Consider the following 26659-nt stretch of genomic DNA (forward strand, 5'->3'; position numbering starts at 1 on the left):
AAGCACAGTGAAGTGAGGTAGAGCACTGACTTGGCCTCTTATAAAGTCAATAACAATCACCAAAATTTGGTAGCTAGGAATTGCAAACATTAGTACAAACATAGTTAATTGTGTTATGATGGTATATTTAGCATCTGAGCTGAAAATTAATGACCGAGAATATTCTTTAAAAGACTTCGAATTAAATTTTCTATATCAATTTCTTTAAAGTAACATATACAGTGATGAAAACTCACACTTTCTTGTGTATACAAAATTTAATATAATTAAGTGTTTGCCTTCCTGCAGTAAAATTAATTTCTAAAGTAATTTTTATTAATTCAGCATCTTCCTTGACAGTAGCATTTGGATTGGCTTTAAAACATAATCTACATTTTGACTCACTTTTAGAAAAAATACCTTTATAAACTAATAACAAAAAGAGCAGACAATATAAATTAAAATATTTACAACATTTCAGTACTCTTCTCATTTTGACTTTATTTTAACAAATTTGATATTCCAACAAAATACCACAATAACAATTGCAACAAATATAAAGCATAACAAATAAAGTGGGGGCTTTGTTACACTTCACCCCACACTGATTAAATTTAACAAATCAATAAAATAAAATTATTCAATATCTTTTTTTTCAAAATTGGTGCTACTGCTAAATGATATTTACCCATAAAGAATGTTTTTCATAATTCTTTGCAACAAAATATTTTCAAAGTCAATTAACCTCATTTTCAAGCATGACTGTTTCATGGACTTCTGTCACTGCATTTTTCAAGCCTTTTTCTTTGATTCCAGTAAATTCAACCTTCTGAAAACCCAAAACATAAAATCATGATATTAAAAATGCTGAAATGCAGTGCTACAAAATACACACAGTGTACACACTCTTCAAGGAATCTAATTATAGTAAAATGGTGGGAATTATCAAACTCCTATTACAGTAGATTGTAGCAAAATAAAACATCTCTTGCTACTCCATGTAACACACTGAAACGTAATGCCAAAAAGGACATTTTATTAAAGCCAGGGTACAGTGCATTTATATAGAACAGCAAGGGGTTAATGTTCAGAATTAGGCTTCTAAAGACAATTCAACTTGCCTTATTAAAATGATGAACTGCATCTCAAAAAACCATCACTTTTGTGCCAGAAGACATCGTCATCCACTGAAATCTGCATGTGGATGTGTGATTATACTTCTAAATTATCAGACAATAACATGAAATCATATTTTTCTCCTGCTTCTCAAATTTCAATATTTTGGAATCTGTATATTTTGCAATGTATCAATAACAATGAAAACAATATATGACGTTGTGATTAAAATGGGCAAGGCCGTGGTCTAGGCAACACGGAGTTTTCCTCCGTGGCATCCCAACAATTACTCCAGTCACACACAGAAGAAGGCAATGGCAAACCACTTCTGGATCATCTGCCAAGAACATATATGAACAGGTCCCAGTCCGAGAAAAGGATGGAAGGATCCTGTTCATATGGACCTGTCGTCAGACAGAACACTAAATAAATAAATAAAATACACGGCTGGGAATACCATAGCAGTATGAATTCCACTGTTACAAACCAAGATGGCAGCCCTTCAAAGGAGATGGCAGAATCCTGAACTTTTTCTACACGAGTAAAACGAACTTCACATCAATAAAAAATACTGCATATTATTTTAGTCTGCTGAATTTCACTCTGTGGAGCTCCCTTTTGTGAAATAAAGGAAAGCCTAATTTAAAATTAAACTAGTTCTGAATTATTTGAAGCATAACTACTAAACATGAATTTCACTGGAAATCATGATCAATGTCACTCTTCTTGGCACTTTGATGCTGGATGTCAGTCTGGTTCCTCCCACAAGTGAAGAAATTCCACAATGAATGCAGAAAAAAGTTAAATGAATGTAATAAAATGACTTTTGAAATGTCCAATTCAGTCATCTGTAACCACAGAGAAATTAAACCGTTCAGCGCTTGTCTCCCAAAGATATTACAAATGCAAAAACTGCTGTCGAACTTCCTTTTTTAACTCTCATACAGGACGTGTCACTAAATAATGTTTGTCATTGTAATGACAAGTTTTCTCACTACTTATAATTTTTAAATTAATGGGAAGTATTGAGAACTCTTTCAACATTAATCTCGTATTATGACCACGAGAGTTCAGCATCATTTCTTAACCATTTTCAATATACAAAAATAGTTATAATAGGGATATAATTTGGCGTTTACCTGAAGTAAGGAGTACAAACACTTATAGATATGTACATAAAAATATGCCCCATACAACAAGCAATACGCAATGAATTAATTATTGACAATATTTTGCCCAATCGCAACATAAATATTATCTTTGGATATGGAACATTTAATTTTGCTGCTACCACCGACATGATTTGTTAAAGACTTCTCTCACTAGTGAGCAGATGAATAAGCAGCAATCCAAAATGTAAAGTTTTCACACTCCTGCAACTGAGTGACTTCTGAATGATTGAAAAGTTCTGCGCCCAAGTGGTCCTGACTGGCATCAAAGATGACCTCATTATCGTCAGGTGACTAGCAGCATACATACATACATCTTTATTACATTCCATGGATCCATAAGTTAGTCAGATGACAATAGGATGTAGAATAAGTCATAATAATACAATACATGTTATACAAGTACAAGTCACACTATTATATAAATGTCACAAAAATACAAACAAAGGGTTCACATGAAGTAGAGATAAGTTACAAATAAATCCACCCATTATATACAATAGATAAATTATGACTTACTTGTAAACATTAGAAATTCATCGACAGAGTAAAAGGAGTGTGTAATTAAGTAATTTTTTTAATGCTAGATTAAATTGTGCCTTTTTGTTTACAAGACTTGAGAGATTTGATGGTAGACTGTTGAAAATTTTGATCCCTGCATAATATGCACTCTTCTGAAAACATGAGAGGTTGGCAATTGGTCTATGAAGCTGATTTTTATTCCTTGTGTTGGCACGATGTACAGCAGAATTAGTTTGAAAGAGTTCTTGGTTATTTACAATAAAGTTCATTAACGAGAATATGAAATCTCTTAAAAAGACTTCTACATGAATTTCTAGGTCTTACACCAGCCAATAATCTAATAATTTTCTTTTGTAAAGTGAATTTTTTTTTCTGTTTGATGAATTACCCACAAAAATTATTCCATACTTCATTATAGCGTGAAAATGGCAAAATATTCTGATCTGAGTGCGTCGGTGATTCTCACATGCAACAGTGATCTAACTGCGTAACATGCGCCACTTAACTTAGGTATCAGTTCATCAATATGATTTGTCCAATTTAGGTGATTATCAATTTGCAAACCCAAGAATTTTGTGTTTATTGACTCTTGTATATACTTCCCATTATAACCAATACTTAAATCATATTGTGGTGAGTTATTTGTTATAAATTTTATTATATTCGTTTTATCTAGATTTGGGGCCAGCTTGTTAGCAGTAAACCATTTACTCATATGAGACAGAACTATGTTTGATGTTGAACAGAAATCATCAAAATTTTTATTAGAAATTAAGACACTTGTGTCATCAAGAAATATTATGGGTTCTGTTAAAGTATTTATTGTTGGAGGAAGGTCATTTATGTATATTATAAAAAGCAAGGGCCCTAAAACTGACCCTTGGGGAACTCCATGTTTTGTTTCCCAGTTTGAGAAAAATTTTTGTTTGTTTTTAGGTGCTGCACTCGTTTTAAATCACCAAAACACGATAGCAATTTCGTATTGTACATATTTCCGTTCTTAACCACAAATAACGAACTTATTATGATGGCACTACACGACAAACTAAAAAATCTTCACACAGCTGTAAACAAAATCGTGTCATGAAGACAGTGGCGCAGACTGGCGGCAAATTCTTTCTTTCCGCCTCAAGGTCGCATCTACGCAGATTGCGCAACAATCAGTTTCTTACAATGGTTTCTTCATTGTTGCGCAATGCTATTGCTTGGTGATTGTTGTTTATCGTATAAACAAACAGTCTGATTGCGTGTGTTGGAGTATCTGGTGTTTGACAGTGCCGCTCCTAAAATATTTTCTGCATTTTGAAGAAATAAAGTTTGAAAACTTTATTATTATAATACAAAACTGCAATAACCTTAAAAGAATGTGGAATTCGAAAGGACCAGCACGAAGGGTACGCACATCCGTTTCTACACAAGATTTGCGTGTGAAACATAAGGTCATGCGAAGAGGACGTTTTAATTCAGAGCGTAACCACAATGAAAGGCGTACAAATTCAGTTTTGAAAGTGGCTCCCTGTTCCATTATCTGTCAAGACGATGTTGAGATGAGCACACCAGAAAGTGAAAAACGTTCTCGACGATTCAACCCATATGTTGGGAGATGCCGTAATCAGACAGCAAGTTCCGGTTACAGAGGAAGCAGAATTGGAAGGATGGTTTCTGGTTACAGAGGTACATCATAACAGAATATAATTTATTTACATTCCATAGATCCTTCATAGGTCTGGGCCAAGGATGTAGAAAATGTCATAGCACAAACAGAATACTTGTTTCTAATACAAATATAAATTACATAGTTATGACAGCAATTTGGAGTCAATTACAACATTACCATCAAAATAATTACACTAGAAAAATAACCACGTTTGCTTACATGTGTTTGTAACAGCTGAGAATTGTTGGTTGAAATAAATTTTTCTATGGAGTAGGCTTGAGATAGGAGATGCTTCAACTTCTTGTACCATGATTCAGACTTTCTATAGGGGAAAATTTCTGAATAGAAAGTATGTAAACAGTTTTGTTTGTATACATACTTTATATTTTAATACACTACACATTATGCAAGGTTTTAAGATTTCTGAATAGATTAGTTACAATACAGTAAACACCTTTTTGGTATTTGCTAAGGTTAGTGTTTGCACGTGAAGATTGTATCTGTATCATCTAAAAATAGCATCTCCTGTCTCACTCCTCCTACTGCAAAGAACAATTTAAGTAGAAGCATGCTGGCAAAGATTAGGGATAATGTAATGAATATGTTTTTCCAACTTTAAGTTACTGTCAATTTGTAGGTTAAGAAATTTGGTTGTTTATACTTCTTCGATTGTCTTATCCTCACACCCGCTACATGGATTGTGGATAGAACAAGACTTAGCTCAACTTCTTCTCCTTCCATAATAAATGGTCTTCAGACCACGATGTCCAGCACATTAAGATTAATAATATTGTTGCAGATACTAACTTGATACCTTTGTAGCAGAAGAAAATAAAAGTCAATAATGAAACAATCATGCAGTTTCAGCTTCTTCTGATGAATGAAACATTGGAATCTGTTTATGAAGTCAATGATAACAACAAAAAGTTTAACTCATTTTTCAGTTCTTTTATAAATATTTTTGAAGCTAGTTTTCCTATTACATATGAAAGTACAGGCAAAATAAAGAATGACTGGATTACGCAAGGAATAAAAGTATCTTGGAAGCATAGGAGGAGTCTGTTTATCTACAGTAGGAACAGTAGAGACCCAAATGCAAGAGCATTTTATGTTAAGTATTGTAAAATTCTGAACAATGTTATAAAAGATGCTAAAAAGCAGCATTACAGTAGACTTATAGCAAAATCAGACAATAAAATAAAAACAACGTGGAATATAATAAAAAGGGAGACAGGAAAAATACATTTATCAGAACAGATGCCATCTCTTCTAATAAACAATGAAAAAGTAAAGGATCCTGGAAAAGTGGCTAATGCCTTCAACAAGTTTTTTCTAACAATTACTGAAAGCATAAATTTATATCAAACAGGGCAGAATATGCTGTTTCATTCTCAAAAGGTGCATTTCCTGTAAAATTACCTGGTATTAAGATTGTTCCAGTCACTGAAACATATGAAAAGTATAATACATAACCTCAAATCTAGAAAACTTGTCAGATTGTGATGAAATAACAAGTACAATTTTGAAAGCTTGTTCAGGTTTAATTAGTCATCCATTAATCCACATTTGCCTTAAAATATCAGTAGTAAGACCACTGTACAAGAAAGGTGACAAAACTAGTGTGACAAATTACAGGCCAATTTCACTTTTAACTACTTTTTCTAATGTGCATGAGAAGATTATGTACAATAGATTAAGTCATCATATGCATACTAACAACATATTGGTCCCGAACAATTTGGCTTCAGGAAAGGTGTATCCACTGAAGATGCGGCCTTCAAGCTAACAGACAATGTGCTTAAATCTATTAACCAAAAAATGCTTTTGCACTCGAAGAGTGTGAATAAGAGGCTTCCAGTACCGGCTCAGGTGAAGTCCATCTTCCCTGTTGAAGTTGTCGGGATGTAATTCCATCTCGATGTCTTCCCTGATTATCCAATCCATGTAGCCGGTTTTTGAGGAGAGGAACGAAGTGCCTCCGAGCTGTACGTGGTGTCCCATGTTGAAGCGATGTTCAGCAAACGCAGACTTTCCGGGCAGCCCGAGCCGAATGTGCTCCCTGACCCTGGCCTCAACGGAATGGCCTGTCTGGCCGATGTAGACTTTGCCGCATTCGCAGGGAACGCTGTATACGTCAGGGGTCTTCAGTCCTAGGTCGTCCTTGACCGGCGGAGAAAACTGGGAATTTTCTTTGGCGGAAGACCAACAGACTTGATGTTGTGCCTGGCCAGCAGCCTGCTTATGCGGTTGAAGGTCGCCCCAACGTAGGGCAGGAAGGCAACCGAGGCTGGTTTTTCAGGAGGCGGTGGATTGAGGATCTCTGGATCTGTTGGTTGCTGTATCCGTTTTTCTTCAAGGTGGTGGTGAGTATCTCCAGTTCACCCTGTAGGCTCTCGTGGTCACAAAGGGCCTTAGCCCTGTGCACCAGGGTCGAAAGTACGGCCTGTTTGTTGGACGGGTGGTGATGGGAATTGGAATTGAGGTAAAGGTAGGTAAGGGTTGGTTTCCGGTAAACCTTGTGACCTAATGAGCCATCAGGTTTCCGGTGGATATCTATGTCGAGAAATGGGATATGGCCGTCCTTTTCTGTCTCCATGGTGAACTGGATGCTCTCGTGAATGCTGTTAAGATGGTTGAGGAACTCCGCGAGCTTGCCACGACTGTGGGGCCAGATGACAAACGTGTCGTTCACGTAATGGAAGCAACAGAGGGGCTTGAGGGTCACCCTGTCCACTGTCATTTCTTCAAAATGCTCCATGAAGAAATTGGCGATGACAGGTGATAGTGGGGAACCCATAGCCACACTGTCGGTCTGTTCGTAGAACTGGCAGCCGAACTTGAAGTAGGATGATGTTAGTACTCTGTCAATGAAGATAAGTGATAAATTATCTTGTGTGTGTAATGGGTAGTTCTAATTTTAACTTATTATTTCTTTAGGTGAATCCTTTGTTTGCATTATTATTATTATTATTATTATGACTTATTCTACATCCTACTGTCATCTGACTATCTTACGGATCCATGGAACGTAATAAAATATGTATGTGTACAGTCATTGTTGGTAGTAGAATATATTTCATGAAATTTATTTTGTCACAATTTAATGTGAGTTTATTGTTTGCAATCCACTTATTCAACCTAGCAAAGACATAATTCCTGCAGAATTTAGAAACAGTCAATTTCTTTATGTGAAACAATAATATTAGTATCATCTGAGAAAAGTATGGGTTTAGAGTGAGGGTTATGGTTAGTGGTAAATCATTGATATGTATGGGGAAAAGCAGAGGACCAAGTATATTGTACCCTGAGGAGCTCCATGCTTTATAATCCCCCAATATGAATAGGTGTTATTAATAATTCTTCTATCTACTCTTTTCAGATAATACACCATCACAGGTCAGACAAAAAAGACCTCTGGAAATGGATGCATTATGGTACAACGTAACAATTCCATACGGAGGCAAATACAGCAAGGACTACATAGTGAATACATTAATGGCCAAGATTGCACCAACAGTATTCATTCCACTCAGTTACAAAGTTCGAGGAAGAGATTCTTCATTTTTTGTTGATGATTTCAAAGTTGCAGAAAAGTTGGCCAGTGTTAACAAGAAAATCACAACTATGACTGGATATATGCTGTTGGTATTAGTGAGGCCTGGATTACCATATGTGGTGATTGATTCTGCAGCAAAGGACAAAATAAGGACAGTGGTGGCTAAGCGTTACGATGTTAACCTAAAAGCCCTAGACCTGACGCACTTCCACACAGATTCAGATCTAATTGACAATTACGCTTTACCATTGTTCATGCCCGAAGTGATGTTGGTAGTACTGGATATCATTGTGGAGTGTGTTCATGACCTGGAAGCACTTTATTTGTCAGACAACAAACTGCACTCGCTTCATGACCTCAGTGTTCTTTCTATCAAATTACCTAAGCTCAAAGTCCTTCACATTGGAAGAAACAGGATACAGGATTTGCAACAACTGGACTGTTTAGAGAGCCTGCCCCTAGAAGACCTAATGCTGAATGGAAATCCTCTCCGAGACAAATATCAAGACCACAACGCATATATACGTGACGTGAAGAAGAGGTTTCCAAAACTGTTGAAGCTTGACGGAGTTGAACTGTCACCACCGATCAAGCCTGATGTTAGTGAACCCCTACAGATGCCAACAATTAATGAGAACTACTTGTGTCCAGAAGAAGGCAGAAGCTTCGTCCATCAGTTCCTGGCAGCGTACTACCAACTTTATGATAATAATAACAGGGAACAACTGGCACGTGCTTATCTTGACAATTCCATGTTGTCACTGACATCAACTTATGTGCAGGATCAGAGTTCTGAAAACACTTCTGAGTTTGTAAAACATGTCACAGAGAGCCTGAATTTTCTTAGTGTGAAAGATGACAGTAGAGGACAGAAGTCATCGTATCATGGGAAAAGGGATATTATCGCCTGTCTTTCCAAGCTGCCAAAGACGCAGCATGTTCCAAATTCATTTGTCACGAACCTCAAAGTTTTCACACCACAGGTGATTCTGATGTCACTGACTGGCTTATTTTGGGAACTAGGACCCACAGGAAAACAACTTCTTAGGTCATTCAGCAGGGACCTGGTCATCGTGCCTCATGGCCAAGGTCACTGCATAATGAACGAGGAGCTCTCTGTGACATGCGCAACGGACAACCAAACTGAGGTGGGACTGAGAACTTCAGGGCCAGCTGAAATGTTACCATCAACCACACGGGTTACAGTTGCAGCATCTCGTCAGGTTGAACTTATAGATGATGGAATGAAGCAGCGGATGGTAGATGGTCTTGCCGCTCAGACTGGAATGAATATGCAGTGGGCACGAAAGTGTCTTCATGAAGGCAACTGGGATATTCAGCAAACGATATATATGTTAATTGTAATGAGTAAGCAAGGGACAATACCAGCAGAAGCTTTTGTTAAGTGAATCTATCATCAGAAAATTATTTGTTAGCTTATGAAAGGGCATTTTTCAGTCTATTGTATGTCTCAATATACATGTGAAAAATTGTGAATTGATACATTAAATGTTATGGTTTTCCTTTTTCTTATTTGTGTCATTATTGAAAAAACTAATGTTACCCTATGAACCACCACCCTACAAAGGAGCAAGGACTGGTGCGTCATGTGGCACTGTCCTCACTGAGGAGATCAGTTATCCTGCCTACGTGCAACCCCCATTTTTCTTTCACTAACTTTGGGAACTTCCACTTTTTGGCATCTGCGATGTTGGTAACTATACCACTAGGGTCAGTATGGTGAAACCTAAAGTTGTCGGGCTAATTCTCAAGGGTTTTAAGAGACTTTTAGACATGTAAATGAACTTTCATCTGAGGCTGAAAACAAAGAAGAAGGAATTGGGCAAGTTTGTGATATAAGCCTGTGGACAGTAAATTTTAAATATGAAGATTTCTGTCTTCAGTGTTGTTGCGCTGTGTAGCCTGGTAGAAGTTTACTGACATTTCAGAGGTCCATGCTTCTTCCATCATCATCGCCCTAATAGTGGAGGCAGCAGGGACCTCTGAAACTGGATAAGTGAGCTGATTTCCTACCTCCCATGTGTACTTTCAAGCTACTACATATATATATAAGTAGAGCCGGGATAACTCAAGTCAGTTCAGTGACTACTTACGGGCTGGACGACCGGGGTTCAATCCGCGATGGGGGCAGAGGATTTTTCCTCTAGCCTCTGCGTCCAGACCGGCTCTGGGGCCCACCGAGGCACAAAGATAAATTTTTTTAAGTATTTTTGAATGAGTTTGACAATATTCAATGAATTATTGTCCTTGTTACAAGATCGTTTAAAACGCCAAGATACCAGCATGAGAGAAAGCATACCTCCTGCAGAAAGACTTGCTATTACATTGAGGTAAGTAAAGTTTTATAACTTACTACGCTGATGTGGAGTTCGTAACATATTTTTTCAGTGTTTGTTTAATTTTAGTAGCGTGAGTATGATAATACATACTTGAGTTCTGGTTTTATGCTAGCCTGTATTTGTTTGAAGTTATAATTTGATTAACGGAACTGTTGCAAAGTTACATTTTTAGTAGTACATGGGAGACAGGTTTGGCGGTATGTACATATGCATGGATATTGGAAAGAAACGAAAATATTTGGAAAAAAAAAAATTATTCTGATGGAACAATATCGTCATTGAACATTTCCTCAAGTGTAGAACTATCTGTCGTGGAAAGAACTGAAGATGAAGCAGGTGATGCGGTTGGTACTAATGTAGTAGTGGGTGGTTGACTTGATTCCAGTGTAGTAAGTGTATTTCGTTGACTCGTGGAACCTTGAATAGACACATTTCTTAGCCTATAGTCCCGCGAAGGACCCGGAGTAGGACCCCACTCGTCGTAGTCACGGTCGTGTGCTTGGGTTGAACATCCATAATAAGCTGGTTGAGGTGGATAACTTTGTATTGGTCTGTAGGTCTTGTATCTTCTAAAAAGTTGGATAATGTCTGCCTTTATGTCTAATTTTAAGTCATCGTGAATGCTTTTTAAATCAGGCACGAGAGATAGCAAAAAGTTCCGATCTGGATCATCATTATCATCATAATGACGTTTCTTCTTTGTTAAATTGTCCGAGAGTCTTTTTAGCAATTCATTTTCGGCCTTTTCGGTGTTCGAGACATTTTTTTTATGTTTCTTTGGGGGGATTATTTCTTCTGCCGCATCTCCTTCTCGACCAATATCTGGTTGTCGATCGGAAACTGGTCTTATTTCTTGTAGTACGGCTAAAAAACAAAGTTGATCAAAGAAGACATATTGTTTCCTGCCTGATGCTGCAGATCCACTCTTAACATTCATTTGCTTCGCACGTTCTCTGTTGTAACAGTCACGCAGACTCTTCCATTTTCGTTGCAATTTAGCAGCTGAAACAAAACAATATTTTTATTTAAATAAAGAACTTTTGTCATCCTACCTGGCCTATGAAATGTAGAAGTGCGATGTTTTGTGTGTGTCATCGTAGTTGTACGTATATTTCTTTTCTTACATGTTTAAACATAAGGAATACTTTATTGATTGGATCTACATCTGTGGTTTATATTTTTAATATCTTCTCTTTTTTCCAGGTATCTAAGCATAGGATGTTCGTTTGGTGATTTTGAATTTGTTTACAGCAAAAATGATTGTGAGAGAAACATGTCAACTTATTTGGCATCACTTGAAAGCTGTCTGCATCCCTGAACCAACGGAAGATTCGTGGAGAAATATAGCCAGCGACTTCCAACAATACTGTAATTTTCCTAATTGTTTGGGCACTATAGATGGGAAACACATTAGGATAATTAAGCCATTAGACAGTGGATCCCTGTATTATAATTATAAATCTTATTTTTCCATGGTACTTTTATAGCTGTTTGTGACTCAAAATATATGTTTACATTTGTGGATGTCGGATCCTACGGTAAAGCATCGGACTCAACTATTTATAAAGAAAGTGAACTATTTACGAAAATAGAAAGAAAATCACTAAACATCCCTCCGTCACAGGAAATTACCGTTATGGGTACCTCTCGACCGGTAAACTATTCGTTTGTTGGCGATGAAGCATTTGGTGGTCTTTCACAACACATGTTAAGGCCCTATTCTGGGAAACATTTAGATGTTGCGAAAAAAATATTTAACTATAGACGTTGCATTGAGTGTGCATTTGGCATACTCTCTAGTAAGTGGAGGATATTGCACCGTCCTTTAAATACATCTGTACATTTCGATGAAGACATAGTAAAAGCATGTTGTGTGTTACATAATTTTGTTCGTCAACGAGATGGCTACAATTTCCACGATACTTTACACGTACGTGGTTTCGAAGACATTGCAAACACAGACATGCCCAACTTACGATCAATCACTACTCGGGACATATTGAAAGATTACTTCATAAACGAGGGAGCTGTACAGTGGCAAGAAAACAGAATGCAATATTGAAATTAGGTACTTACGCGTATGTACGTATACAATGTATTTATAATAAATATGTGTATCAATATACAAAAATCAACAAATATTAACTCACCCGTAATATTTTTTTCTTTTATACTCTTCTCCTTGAAGTTGGCATCAAACAGTTGGCAGAGTTCTTCCCAGGATTTTGTTTTCTCTGTCCTGTTGCTGTATAATTCTGACCGCATATCCCAGATAGCTGGGCGGGCCTCAATTTCATGGATGAATAATTCAGTGTCGAATATCTCCATTGCGTACTTTCACACTCCTGTAACTCACAGAACAGCAACTGACTTGAATGGCTGCGTTTGCGCGATTCGCCCCACTTCCGCTACTCCGTTTAAAATGTACACTACATTGTTCCAAATTTTGATGGTTTGATATGTGCGTATACGTTTGAATTAATTTTCGACATTGGTAAATACATTTAGTACTTTAAAGGAGATTTTATTTTATAATATTATATCGTTCATTGTTGCCAGTTCTTACGTGTACTTTGAGTAGTGTTATAACCATTAAGCGGAAACCAATGCCACATCTTGCACCACTGTGCTCTGTTTCCTCACCTCCCTCCATTACTTCCTGCCAAGGAAGAGTACTTGTGATTGGTGCAAGCTCCAGCCGCCAATTCGGCCGAAAACAGTAATAGCATCACTCAAGATTTTGTGCATTAGCATCTTTACCACTGTGCATAGTTCTTTAATGTAACTATGGAATTAGAATATGTGATTGCATAGTGTTCAGTGAAGGGTATCTGCGAATTAATTTTAATTTGTTTGATTAACTATTACATCACATAAGTTCTGGTTACTGTGTCTATTTTTCCCTCCAATTTATTTATTTATTTAGTTTAATTCTTCGTTTACGTAATATAAGTTCTTATTGGTGCAGAATGAATATTTAGTTTTTTCAATAGAATTTGGAACCAATTTTAGAGTGTTAGAAAATAATAGTTTCAGTTTAATTGTAATTGTGTTACAAGTTTTCTTTCTTCCCTTTTCTATAATATATGTGGATAGGTGTTCATTTTTCCCTTTGTTAATAAACGCGTGTGAACAGGTTTAATTTAAATGTTAATATAATTTATGACACGTGTGAAGTGTTGGCATACAGCCATGTTTGAATAAACGGAATCATTTTATTTAATTATGAAAATGGTGATGATGTATTTCTTATATTAAGTGAAATAAGAATTTAGTTCATAATGGATGAGAATAACTATAGTGAACTGTCAAGCCTTTTCTCATTAAATGAGTGGAATGACATGTCAGAATATGATAAAAAACGTAATTACAATCTCCTAGAAAACTACAAAGTTTTGCAATCATCTGGTAAGTTTTTAAACTAGGAAAAATTTACTATATTTACTTCAGAGTTACTCAGATACCAATATTAAGTGCTTATTGGCTCGTGTTTTGTGTAAACCCTATAATTAATTATCAACTATTTATATTAAAAAAGTAATATTTATTTTACTTAGGAGTGATTGAAGAGATACAGGCCTACTTTTGGATATTTACTCTGTTAAATTAAACCTTTCTCACTATAGCATCATTTAAACTGACTTTAATGTCATTATTGTCTCATTTACTGCCTCCACACTGACATCTGAAATCACTTTTGATGACAGTTGCTAAGGAAATAACATTGTCTTTTAATTTTCTGAATTGGTCCATGTAGTTATTTTGAAGCTTAAATTTGTTCTATTGTATCACACACTGTTAGTTCAGTTTTATTAAACTACATTGTATCTGATGATTAGTATTTAGGTAGTGGGAGGGTGATTACAGCAATTTATGTAAGACCACAGTCCTCTGATGTCAGTAACAGGAGACTTTGAGTGCATTATCATTTATACAGGTTTCAAATGTGTTACATATAGAGGCACAAAATTTGGTAATGTGGTGAGTATTCTTCTGTTTTGCACTGTGTACATCCCCAGAATACTGACATTTTTAATGTGATAGCAGAATGTATTCTACATCTTATAATTTGGTACATATCTTTTCTCTACCAATTAATTTCTGAGTCCAAAGAAGGCTTTATCACACACTTCTATTTCTTGGACAATGCTCTTCTAAATGTAAGTTTTCTTTCTCATATGTCATGTATCCTTGTTAATCTTTGGATAGAATAGTTATATGGGAAAATCTAGAAAGACACAGTTATTATGCAGTCTCTTAAATAAATTACAGTAAGAAATGAGGAAAAATGACTGAAACATGACTGCAGCCAATAACAATGATGTAGCTATAATTTAAACTTGTAATACTTATATATGTTCCTTATGTTTGTCTAGAGAAGCCAGCTGAATTTATAGACTGATATTTGTACAATTTTAGTATTTTCTGCATAACACTGCAGTACAAATTTTATACAAAACTTGTTGCATTTATGACTCCATCCCGACTTGCACAATTTTGGCTACAATAATTAATTAGTTACTGGCACTGAACAAATTAGTAAATACTGATTTTGCACAGTGGCCATTTTTGTTTGTTTTATATTTTGTACAAAAACAAGCTTCATAGGTTTTATGTTTTTTATAAAACATATTATCATATAAAATTTCAGGAGAGTACATTCAAAGATGTAGGTACTAATCCAACTTCAGAAGTTTAGAAGTACATGTAGAATGATTTTAATGAAAATTGGCCATTTGTTAATAGTTACTATTGAAACACAAGCATAAGCGAAATTGTACTAAATTAAATAAGGAATATCAGAAAGACTATTCTTAATAGAAGTTCTGACAGTAAGATTCTGTAATCTGTATCACTGCTAAGTATTATTTAGGAAAAATGTTTATGAAAGTAAGAAGATATTCTATATAAGTTAATTACAATTATATGTAAAAAATATATTTAATTTTTTTGTACAGGTTTGGCTACCAAAAAGCTGTTTACACTGTAGAACTCCGAATTGTTTCTTTTTAAAGCAGATTGTGTTTGTGGGTGTCACTAGGTCTGTTCTGTTTATGTGTTAGAGAGTTGCGTAATGATACTTCAATTAACAAAGTTAACGTGCTTTGTGTGTGTTACCTACTCAGCTATGAGTATATGTTCTTCGATACTGGGAGTGCCGTGAATAAAACACGTTAAAGAGACCTCTATCTAACATTGGACGAGCCTTTTAAATGAGGTGACTATTATGCAGTGACAGTGCGAGTTAATTTGATTTTGCGTATTCAAATAACTTGTGTCTTTGATGTCAGCATGGAATAATTAGTCTGTAGTACCATGATGATACTGTATGTGTAAGTGAAATATTTATTAGTGTTGTGAGTTTAGATCTTGTGATTCAAAGTGGCAAGCCAGATAATCATTATTTTATTACGGTCATTAATTAGGACTAATTGTTTATATTTGTAAACATGCAAGCGGACTCCAGTGAGAAGTTAGCAGAACAGAGCTAGGTTTTCGTACCTGTATAATAAAATAAAAAGTAAAAATTGCTTGCATCATCACAACCTCAAATCCTACATAGAACCAAAGATAACTGGTAATAAGACAAATGCAGAAGAGTGCGTTGTTAAACTGTGGTCCAAATTAAACATGTCTTACATAAGCGAAAAGTGATTAAAATTTTGAGCCTTTTGGGTTGTTTTGGATCTCCAACAAGAGCATGTATTCAGAGTTTCAGTCATGTAGTGCAAGTAGCAGCGATCATCTGTTATCTTGAGAATGTTGAAATAAAAAATGTTCCCCCACACCAGAATATTATTGCTAAATGTTTCAGTACACACACTCGTGTATTTGCGATACCAAGTTAAAGTATTCTGTCTTTTTTTATTTACATTTATTCAGCATGCCCCATTACAAGATTGCAATATTACATGCATTAATATATAGCACGTTAACAGAGTATACAACTCTAATATCATGATCCATTGCCACCGTTTGCACCTATGTTCCTATGCAAAACTGCATTATAATCAATGGATTTAATGAATTTATTAAAATGACCTAAACATTTCTGAACAATTTCTTCATGCAACACTGGCCATGTGCCACCATTCCTGACTATTGCATCTATTAAGTTCCGCCTTGGTTGTTGTAGTTTATCGCAGTCATAGATGAGGTGATCCACTGTTTGTGCTGCTTTCAGGCATGAGCATGTTGGGTCGTCAATGATTCCAAACCTGTGTAGATATGATTTGTTTTTGCCATGTCCAGTCGTCATTGCTGCCAGTTCAGGAATTATTTCAATATTTAGCTTCATTCTTTGTCACACTGACGGGAATAATTTCTTGCATGCTGCTCCTTTATTGGTGGCGCTCCACTCATTTTGCCATTTTATAATCCCTTCTTCCTTTGTTTCTTTAATAATTGTACTTTTAGGCTTCTTTGCATATACTACATTTCCACCATCTTCTGCTGCTGCCTTCGCTAATCTGTCTGCTTTTTCATTACCGAAAATTCCGATGTGTGCTTTGATCCACCCAAAATGAATAGTCCAATTTTGATCTTTGAGATTCCTTAATCTATTTCTTATCTCAGATATTACAAAGCCATGTTTGAAGTTGTGTTTTAGTAGATCGAGAGAAACTGGACTATCTGTGTACACCGCTACTATTCTTTCCTCAATGCTGATTTCCCTTAAAGTTGTTACTGCATCCAAGGCCTCTAGAATTCCGATCTGCTCAGCTTGATTGTTTGAGCAATGATCGGGTAACTTGGTTTTTAAGCTATGAATTAGTTCTCCATTTTTGAAGATAACAGCGGCAGCGCTCACCTTTCCTGGTGTTTACTTCCATCTATATAGATTTCCACAGTGTATTTATTGAAGTCTTTCACTTCATCAAGAGTTATTCTTTCCGCTGGATGAGACCATTCCTTCTTGTTTAATGGTGCTTCGTACTCGGTAGAGTCATCTTTCAGTCCGTGTATAGTTTTATATATCTGCACTGCTTCTTCGATAGTAATGCAGATAGGATATTCTGTCTTCCTGGTCTTTTCGAAGTGTGCATTTGTCAGTAGTGAGCGACCAGCCCACTGCCTCTGCACAATTTCTACTCAATCCTTATCTTTGTCTGCTATAGCCATCTAATAGGAATCAGGAGAGACTTGTGTGAGAAATGGCCAGGGAGTTTTGCTTAGGAAACATCTCGTTCATTGTTTTTTGTGCCATAAATCTACGGCATGGGACCGCCGGCTTTAGTTCCCTTCCGAAGGAAGTTGTTCTATGGATTTTTATCACCCCTTAAAATTCCATCAACCTCAGCAGTGTTTGAACTCGCGTACCTTGGGTCCAGTGGCGACGACATTAACCACTAGTGCAATGAGGGCGACAAGTTCGTTGAAATATTACTTTGCTAAAATAATAACAGGAAAGTTTATGAACATGTTTTTTATTTAATATTCTTAAATATATTAATTAGAAACAATTCAGAAAACATTAAATAATTTAACTATTTAACAAAAAATAAACAATTGAACTATTTTACAAAGAACTAAACTATTTCACTATTTAAATACTGAAGTATTTAACAAAAAAACTAAATTATTTATTTATTTAACAAAAAATAAACAATTGAACTATTTTACAAAGAACTAAACTATTTCACTATTTAAATACTGAAGTATTTAACAAAAAAACTAAATTATTTATTTATTTAACAAATGTGAACAATTCAGATATTTAACAAAAAAAAATGAACAGTCTAACTATTTAAATACTAAACTATTTAACAAAAAATAAACAATTGAACTATTTTACAAAGAACTAAACTATTTTACTATTTAAATACTGAAGTATTTAACAAAAAAACTAAATAATTTATTTATTTAAAAAATCTCATCTAACGTCCATTCCTTGGAGCCCAGTTGCTTTGCTTCAGGTCGATGACGTAGTCGATCTTAAACTTTATTCTGCTAGAGAGCATCGCCTTCTTATTTGTTAGTTCCTTCATTGTATGAAGGAACTCAGACAGATCCTGCAAGAAAACAAAAATTTAAAGTCACATTTCATGGGCATAATTAACTTCTTACGCTTATAAGCCTACACATAAAACTAGAAAATTCTGCCACTACTCATGTAGTTCACATAGAACTTGCTGTGTGGGAAGGCGCGTGTAAATTTAAATTGAGAGCTGAAGGTTGCTGTCTCGAACAAAACGTAAGTATGTGTCTCATCTAAACTAAGGCATAAACCGAGATTTTTGGTGGCTGAGCCTAGACATGACCCTTCGATCAGATTCCTGCTTTGTCCTGTCAGGACTGAGTGAATTCTGACATGATTCAGCAGAGGTGATGAGAGGAAACGTAAAAGTGTAACAAAATACTGAGCAAGATTCCCGTTGAAGTCACGGCATGAGGCGTCTTTATATGAAACATGTTAGAGTGTAGAAGAGTATGAAGAATTTCAGAAGAACATGTCACGGTGATCATTTATCACACAGAAACACTATTCAGAATATTGTCAGCGAGCTCAGAAAGGTATTTCATATCAGAATAGATGCAACATCCTCACGCGTTCTTTACAATGTGCACTTTCAAGCATCGAATCCACCTTCTGTGACAGTTCCCAATTTGGCCACCAGATTGCAGCACCTGACTTTCTACCTAGGAGGATATTCAAAATAGGATTATGCGAGGTCGTGCAGAATACCACAAACTCCATATCAAATTTCATCCTAGTCTGTCCATTGGTTCTCGAATTGAATGGACTGGAAAGACAGATGGACGAGAAGGTGCGACCAGCCCATAATGCCTTCTCGCTATGATTTTGTGCAAAGAATGTATAACATGTTACAAAATGGAAGCCAGAAAGTCAGTGAGATCAAAGGGACACACTTACTGCTTTTTGCATTGTACTTTCCGTATAAACCTGTGGTCATCATAGAGCCCAAAGGAAGGCAATAAATTACACGGTAGGAGAACTGCAAATTAAAACTAAAAGTATTCCAAAATGAAAACAAACATACTTGGCTCTTGCTCTCCAAATCCTTGCCGACCGTCATCAGAAGAGTGCAGAGGCACTCCAAGGAATGTTCGTCTTCTTTGGTAAGGAGACGTTTAATGCAATGCTGCATGGTGCTTGTGGCGAGCATATCTGCTTTATGCAGCTCGCCAATAAACCTGTAACATAGTGAAGAATATATCACTTGGGTTGAGTTAAGACAATAGTAAAAGTCCAAACAACAGAAGAGAAACGAGGTTCTTTGCCTCTACAAGGTACAGAAAGATTTGTGCCTTAAAATAATGAGAACTTTTGTTTAAATAGATGGAATTTAATCAGTGTCTTGTGTGTGATATATATTTTTGAGGTGAAATATAATATTTCTGTACGTGGTCCTGTAAAAATCTGTATCTGTTTATAAATATAAAACAGCTGAGACAGAATATTGAAAATTTCAAATTAAATAATTATTTTTATGTAATTTGCATTTGATTCTGTATGGAGGTAAGCCATCAGTGCCATTTCACGATGCAAATACCGAGGAAGTGGAGACTTTATGATAGTGTGTGATCATGTAAGCAGCAGCATTATGAAGCACATTTAGAAATTTGTCCTGGATTTTGTGGAACACTTGCATACTGGAGGGCAAGAACCCATTAACATTTCAAATTTCCTCTCAGTGTCTTGTCCTAATTCACAACTCTTAAGTTCACTACTTTCAGAGTCACTGATGAATCAAATGTAGAGCTTCAAAATCACAAAGAAAAATGTAAGTTACCTGATGTTTCCTATTGATTTCATTTGTATCCTTCGCAGTTCCTGCTGTAGTTCGGTTTTCTTTGCCTGCAGAAAAAATAAGTAGAAAAGATTAGAAATCGCCTTTTTTGATGGTATCTTGTAAGAGCCCTTCTTTAATGCACAGCTTTCAACATATGTAAGTTTGCATTTTAAAGTTTGTGTCAACGAAGCCCCCTGCCTTTATGCCTCCAAAAGAACGCCATGACCTAATGAGAAATGTCGAGTGCAGCCGGAGTTCATTATTATGAGAGTTTACAACATTTTGAAAAAAATGAGTACATTAAGTGCTCATTATAGGAAGTTAAACTAACCTAAGAAGTTAGGAAAATGTTTTTTCATCTTGAGGTACCATTTATATCATAATAATTTAAATTAAGTTTATGTGCATTCTACATTCAGTCTTTATCAATTATGTCTCTTTCTTGTCTTTCAAGAAGTCTTAAAACCTGAACAACATATTGAATCATAATTTTTCAAATGATAGATATTCATCTTCAAGCAAAAAGGGAGGAGACAACTATTCCATTCGATCAAGCAGACGGAGCTATTCCCAATCAGTGGACAGAAGCGTAGTAACATATGACCGTAGACAAAGACATTAGAGAAGCACTTACTGGGTCTGCTGTTTCCTCAATCTCTTTCTGTGTGGCTTCTAGATTTATTTCTGCTTCAGGATTCTTTTCAAATTCTGCCCGGCATCGACCTAGCAGCAACTTCCTGAAGGTGACCTCTGGTTCGCCATTGTTCCCACGCTCTGCCGGAACTTTCATGCCGGAGAGAACCTTGCACATTCGTGCATAAATCTCTGTGAACTTTGGTTCATCAACAGCCTGCACATAAAAACACACAACATTATCACTTTGCTCTCATGTTATATTTATGAAAAACAACTCTGTTGAGCATACGTTACATAAACTAAATTTATGAAATGATGGCCACCTAAATGAAGCTTCAACAAAAGTAAATCTTTATCCCTTAAACATGAGAAACTCAAAATCTCAGTAAGATGCAAGACACATTTCATGACAGCCTTAATTTTCTTGCATAAGATAAACATTTTTAGATGAGAGCAGATAAATTCTAAGCTTGGAGGTGAATTTAAAGAGAGAACAATCAGCTTACTGCTTTTTAAGATTATTATCATAGTGAACAGTAACAATTATAATTTTCACTTGCCCCTAGCGTCTCCAATACTACACTGAGGATAACTTCAATATTTAAGAAATTGAGCTGCAAAGTTACAAAAGAAGGGAATTTCTATCAATATGACGTCTCTGTCTGAATGTATCAGCTGCTAAAGACCGGTGCCTCACCTTTTCAAATATGAGGTCGATGACGCCCTTCAGGCGATCGCTGCTGTCAATTGGCAGATCCTGGACTTGGGAAACTAGTTTGTCAAACTTGTCAGGCGTGAGTTTGTTGAGCAAACTGCGAGCCTTCTTTAACAGCTCCTGCAACATCAAGTTCCCTCTCATCATCTGACAGAACGCAAACACAGAAATAAAGCGAAACATGTTTTACTTCCTTAAAGCCTTCATAGAGATGATTAAAACCTAGAGCCACTTGCTCTGCATGCGCCGTCCAGCCGCGTTTTGTCTACACCGAAGAAGAAGTCTGTTGTTATGAGAAGCCAATGTCTATTGAGAAATATAATTACAATGCATACTCATTATATGCAATTAAACACTTGGAAAGGTAAACATTGCTTCTAAAATCAAAGAGTAAGCAAAAAGGAAGTTTATTTTTTAGTGTGGCAAAGTTCCAATAAGAAGTGATGAGGAAATTAGGAGGAGACGAATTCCGGAAATGCTTGCAGCTTCTCAGATCGAAATGTCTGATCTTTAAGAGCATCAAGATTAAAATATAGACCTACAATTTTGCCTGTTCCTTAATTTGGTGATGAACCTTCAGTTTCAATAAGCCACCTAGTTAGTTAGAGTGAACGTGTTTCTTAGCGCAGGACTGTTCCTTTCAGCCATCTTGCATTGGGGCAGATACAGCATTATTGACTGTTTCCAGGATCCTGTCCTTAAATGAATGCCAGGAACATACCTGAGTCTGGGCAGCCTGCTCGTTGGTCGCCGGCTTCCTTCGCCCAGGTCGCCAGGCGTTTTCACATCTCGCCAGTTTCACCTCATTGAGTTTTATTTCAATGACCGGCCTGGTGCTCATGGTGTTTGTAGTTTCAGTGGCTGGCCTTGCTGCAGGCTGCTGTGAATGACACCAAAGCAACACAACATTAACCAAAAGTGTTCACTCTTAAATGTTGTTTTGTTCACAGTATTACGTACAATTTTTCCATTTTCTGGCTTTAATCATGCATTTAATACATTACTCGATGCTTCCTACAGCTCAGATAATAAGAGACCTGTATGTATAAAGCCCTAAACAGTACATGACTGAAATTAGGCTCCAGGTGTTGTGTTCATCACCTCTCACAAAAAAATACAACATTTCTTCTGCTGCAGTTGACGTAGAACTGTTCACTTTATTATTTTCTATCACAGTTTATATGTTCACAACTGCATCATCAGTGAAAGATGATACACCCAAATTATGCTATTTCATCCGTAAAAGCCTTGGGTACCCTCTCTTTTGACAGGGAATACTCGTGTCCGACCCCTTCGACATCGCGAGTCACCGAGTAACTGCCTTAAGCTATACTTCGTCCTACAAACTACACTCTGACAGCTACAGATGAAATCCTTCTCCTCCTCTTCAACAAATGATTCAGTCCGAAATGGATTTGACTTCTCACTTTTATTTACACGCCTTAGAAAGCACTTACCTCTTCATTTTTCCAATATCTGACAATTTTCAGTTACTGTTTAGTATTTACGATTTCAAGGAATCGTTCATTAATGCACAGAATAACTCAGAGCCATGCCCCACAATGCAACAGAAAGTTTAAACGTACCTGATTTTTGTCATCCTTCATTGCCTTCAGCTTCTCAATTAGCTGTGTTGCAGCAAAGTCTGTAACAATCGATAATTATTTTAGATAGTAAAATTCCTCTTTTGACTATATGTTAACAAACAAGAAAGTTTGTCTTTCGAAACTGTTACGAATGTAAAGATGGAAAAAGACGAGAGGGTTTTCCGAAGACCAGAAACCCATGTCTCATGCAGCCTTAGGTGTAAAGAGTGGCAGCTGATAATGTTGAAAATTATCCCACATTTCGACTAACAATGGAGTTGCCTTCTTCAGGTCAGAGATTGCAACCGAAATGTTTTGTGAAATGGATAATTTCAAACTTTAATGCCTTTCACCTCCTAAGGCTCGAGGTCAAAATATGAGAGCAAACTCTCTTCTTCTTTGGGTACATAAATTAGTCTGCAACTCAGGGCGAAGGTAACTATAACAAAATGCCTAGGAGAATATCTCGATATCTCATGAGACATGCAGGAACATGGTAATGAACAGAATTTCATACTGAGGCAATTTGCAGCCTGTAATCTTTGACTTAGTACTTAAATAGAATGAGAGCAAACATACTTTCTGCTTGCAGCTCCTTGATCTGCTCAGCCTGCAGATTTCTTTCCTTCCTCAGTTTCTCCTTCTCCTCTCTGACGGCTCGGAGACTGACTTTGTGTTTCTCCCCTTGCCGGCGCTCAAACAAGATTTGGTTTTTGAGTTCCGTGTCTGTAACAATTCACGACTGCATCAAATGGTCTGTTAAATTCCTCATGTGACGTTATTTCAAGAAACAGCTTCAGGAGTTAAGTATTACTACGTAAAGAAAAGAGTTAGTTTAGTTAAAAAAAATGAACTGTAATAAGAGTTTGTAATTTTGAAATTGCATTTTTCTTGCCCGTGATCAAATTCCAAATTCAGTTTAGGAGTCACTTCCAGTTGGAAAAACCAGTGTCTCTTACGCAATGCATTACTGATTGCTATTTGCAGTGTTTAAAACTGGGATTTGCATGCTGGTCACCGGAAAACATTCTTCTTAACGAAGACGTCGTTAAACAGCCTGGCACTCATCGAGTCTTCCCGAAAGAGGGATGGGTGTCTACCCTGGGGGACCATCAGACAGACCTCATCCTCGTCACTTGTGACTGAGGCGCAAGGTACACGTGGACACAAAATTAATCTTGGTCTCAACTCTCAGAGAGCAAAGTAAACGTACATAATTCACTAGAAAACGATTCTTTGAAGTCCAGCAAATTTAAAATGTCTGAGAATGACTATTAAAAAAGCAAAATTGCAATGCATTTAACATTTTTTGGTTTTCCTTCTGACAAAATCACTTAAAATAATGAAGAGTTGCTGGAAGTCTGGGGGGCATATCTGGACATCTAGAAAGACGTACATAAACATCACACTGACGAGGTTTACGGACTGTACTCCACAACTTACTGCATGCACGGAATTAAACCACACTTACTCTCTGCTGCCAGCATCCTAATCCTGTTCATCAAGAAGCAAGTGATCCTCGTGTCTTCAGTTTCAGCAGGGTTTACCTGAGGACAGACAAAAAATGAGTCATTTTATAGTCCAAGAATTCTCTGCAACTTCATGAGGTTAATATTTATTATGAAATTGTTGTCCCAGTCACACACAAATCGCATGTGCCTTGGCTGTTTGTGCTGCACTGCTATCGATTTTCGTTTCTGCCAGAAAATATTAAGAAGACCTCACTTATAGAAAGAGAAATTAAGGCTGTGTCAGATAACGAGGCCTTCCTTGTAATCAATGATTTACCTTTAAAATTAGCATGTTAGGAAACGTTTCAAAGCTTTAATTGCAATATACAAGTCAGTTTATGATTAATCTGTAATACAAAACAACGATCCTGAGAAATTAAGCTGTTCACTCAACAATAACTTTCCTCTAGAAAAAATTAAGACTGAAAACAACCTTTAACAATGTCTGAATGCGACAAGTGACCCAGTCATAGGTCCCTATCAGCTGTTTAGCTTAGCCGGAATTCAAGTAACTTTGTTGATGATGGCGGACGTGTGTTGCTGCTAGCATTTGAATTCTTAAGAATGACATAAAATCCCTCAAGATAACGAAATAATAATATTAATAATAAGTAGGCTCACCCATTGTGAAGAGCTGGAGACCTCCATGTCGCAGGCAGCAAGATTTGAATAACAAATTAAACACGTTGCAGGAAAGATTTTCACTATATAGAGACTTATCTTGTTCTAGAAGCTGCTCACACCACCATTCGTTTCACACTGAGGAGAGCCAACCAACCACTGAGTAGAGTAGTGGGGGGTGTGGACTGGTATTTATACCTACATAACCCGTGACGCAACAGTCAGTAGAGGGAGTGCAATACGGTTCATTCTGGCGTGCATAAGAAATGAGAAATGAACCTTATGGCATGCCGGCCGAGATTGTTGCACGTGAACATCGCAGATATGCTGTACAAATTCCAATCTTTCGCGCAGCTGTTAGTATTTTATATGAGCACCTGCGTTTCATGTTTACACATTCTTTGTAGTTCAAGAAATACAAATTGAATTACTCAAAGTTATAATTTTTTGACATTCCATCATAAATGTAAGAAGTCAATTATTAATATTAAATATTTAAATGTTTCCTTCCTTCGAATCCCGATTATTCATTTTGACCAATAAGAGAACGCAGGAAGGCAAGAACTCTGGAAGAAGTGTCCTGAGTTCGATTTCCTTCAAGGGCGGTTCCTTTGGCTCCGAAACTAAGCGAGACAGAAGAAGAGTTTTTTGCTTCGAAGAGGAGATTTCGGAAACGAAGGCCTCGACACCGAGTTCGAGACCCGACAAAGATGGTTTCTGTTGACGGGAAAGCACCCACGAGAAGAAATCGACGCCAAGGCAAAATTCTTTCGTTTCGGAGAGGAAATTACGGGGTCTAAGGTCACGGACACGAATACACAGTCCTCGGTTCGAGTCTCTGTTAGGATGTTGGTTTCTGCGGTCATTATATTCGGGAGTATATTCTGTGCTTGCTTTAAAGTAACTGAGAAGAACCAGGAAGCTGGGGTTAGCCGGTGCCAACATGTTAGTTTAATGTGATTGGATGAAGCCGATATTTTGGGCGTGTTTTAAGAGGGGACAGGAATTGGATCTATTTTTTTTTAGATTATGGTGCCACAGAATTTCAATAATCTCACAGGCGGCTTCGAATGGCGGATGCAAAGTTTGTTATGAATTGTGAATGGATTTGAGGAACTGCTGAGGAATTTGCCTTCGACAAGGTGGGGATTGGCTCGTACGAGATTCGAACTGAATATCGCTTGGATAACCTGTCAGCTTTGTCTTGAGTACTTCGTGGTTTAACTTTCGTTAAGTTAGAGAATTTTCTGGCGTTGACTCCGATTCTGCGTCAGATAATTCGTTGATGCGATGATTGTTCCTGTGCTCAAGCGTCATCTTCACGCTTCGGCCTGCTTTACCCTCGGTGGTCAGGGGATACGAGGCTAGCTGAGCCCCAGAAACAGACTGGCCGCAGAGAGGGCGGGAACTTCGCCCCGTAGTCCACACAAAACCAGGATCACGATTGATTATGGCCGCCAGATACGGAGTTTTCGA

At 36.8% G+C, this 26659-nt stretch overlaps 3 protein-coding genes across 9 annotated transcripts; 1 reads left to right on the forward strand and 2 right to left on the reverse strand.

Annotated features, from left to right (window-relative positions):
• Positions 1-460: 460 nt before the first annotated feature.
• Positions 461-12830, reverse strand: LOC147871377 (uncharacterized). Of its 6 annotated transcripts, none has more exons than XR_015532432.1 (3): positions 12510-12830; positions 3665-11361; positions 461-808 (listed from the first exon to the last, which is right to left on the reverse strand). XR_015532432.1 is itself a non-coding variant. In XM_087339866.1 (2 exons), the coding sequence occupies exons 1-2, from the start codon at positions 12685-12687 to the stop codon at positions 10613-10615; spliced, it is 927 nt and encodes a 308-aa protein (XP_087195992.1). In that variant the 5' UTR covers positions 12688-12830; the 3' UTR covers positions 461-10612. The 6 variants fall into 6 exon arrangements, 1 of the variants encoding a protein (XP_087195992.1); XR_015532431.1 differs by having other exon boundaries at positions 461-1499; XR_015532429.1 differs by having other exon boundaries at positions 461-1943.
• Positions 4151-9527, forward strand: LOC147871378 (nuclear RNA export factor 1-like). The gene is made up of 2 exons (XM_087339864.1): positions 4151-4460; positions 7823-9527. The coding sequence occupies exons 1-2, from the start codon at positions 4151-4153 to the stop codon at positions 9406-9408; spliced, it is 1896 nt and encodes a 631-aa protein (XP_087195990.1). The 3' UTR covers positions 9409-9527.
• A 5255-nt stretch (positions 12831-18085) lies between the features above and the next one.
• On the reverse strand, positions 18086-24963 carry LOC147871379 (eukaryotic translation initiation factor 4 gamma 3-like). Of its 2 annotated transcripts, none has more exons than XM_087361256.1 (7): positions 24523-24963; positions 23631-23777; positions 23052-23110; positions 22187-22342; positions 21448-21585; positions 20749-20964; positions 18086-20179 (listed from the first exon to the last, which is right to left on the reverse strand). In XM_087361256.1, exons 1-7 carry the CDS (start codon positions 24551-24553, stop codon positions 20111-20113), a joined length of 816 nt encoding a protein of 271 aa, XP_087217382.1. In that variant the 5' UTR covers positions 24554-24963; the 3' UTR covers positions 18086-20110. The 2 variants fall into 2 exon arrangements, with proteins under 2 accessions (XP_087217382.1, XP_087217381.1); XM_087361255.1 differs by having other exon boundaries at positions 22187-22345.
• Between the last annotated feature and the right edge of the window lie 1696 nt (positions 24964-26659).

The sequence above is a fragment of the Zootermopsis nevadensis genome, unplaced genomic scaffold, assembly GCF_977971745.1.
Source record: "Zootermopsis nevadensis isolate Lab colony 2312 unplaced genomic scaffold, Znev_1.0 Znev_ptg000057l, whole genome shotgun sequence".
Taxonomy (NCBI): Eukaryota; Metazoa; Arthropoda; class Insecta; order Blattodea; family Termopsidae; genus Zootermopsis; species Zootermopsis nevadensis.

Bases quoted from the DNA above. Each gene is read 5' to 3' on its own strand.
- LOC147871377 (XM_087339866.1), bottom strand. From the start codon at position 12,687: ATGGAGATATTCGACACTGAATTATTCATCCATGAAATTGAGGCCCGC. The intron at 11,362-12,509 runs GTGAGTTAATAT...GTTTTGTTTCAG, and splicing joins AAAAGAAAAAAATATTACGG to CTGCTAAATTGCAACGAAAA.
- LOC147871378 (XM_087339864.1), top strand. From the start codon at position 4,151: ATGTGGAATTCGAAAGGACCAGCACGAAGGGTACGCACATCCGTTTCT. The intron at 4,461-7,822 runs GTACATCATAAC...TACTCTTTTCAG, and splicing joins GATGGTTTCTGGTTACAGAG to ATAATACACCATCACAGGTC.
- LOC147871379 (XM_087361255.1), bottom strand. From the start codon at position 24,553: ATGAACAGGATTAGGATGCTGGCAGCAGAGA. The intron at 21,586-22,186 runs GTATGTTCCTGG...TTGATGTTGCAG, and splicing joins AGCAGGCTGCCCAGACTCAG to GAGCTGTTAAAGAAGGCTCG. The intron at 20,180-20,748 runs GTAAGTGCTTCT...TTTTTTCTGCAG, and splicing joins TTGAGGAAACAGCAGACCCA to GCAAAGAAAACCGAACTACA.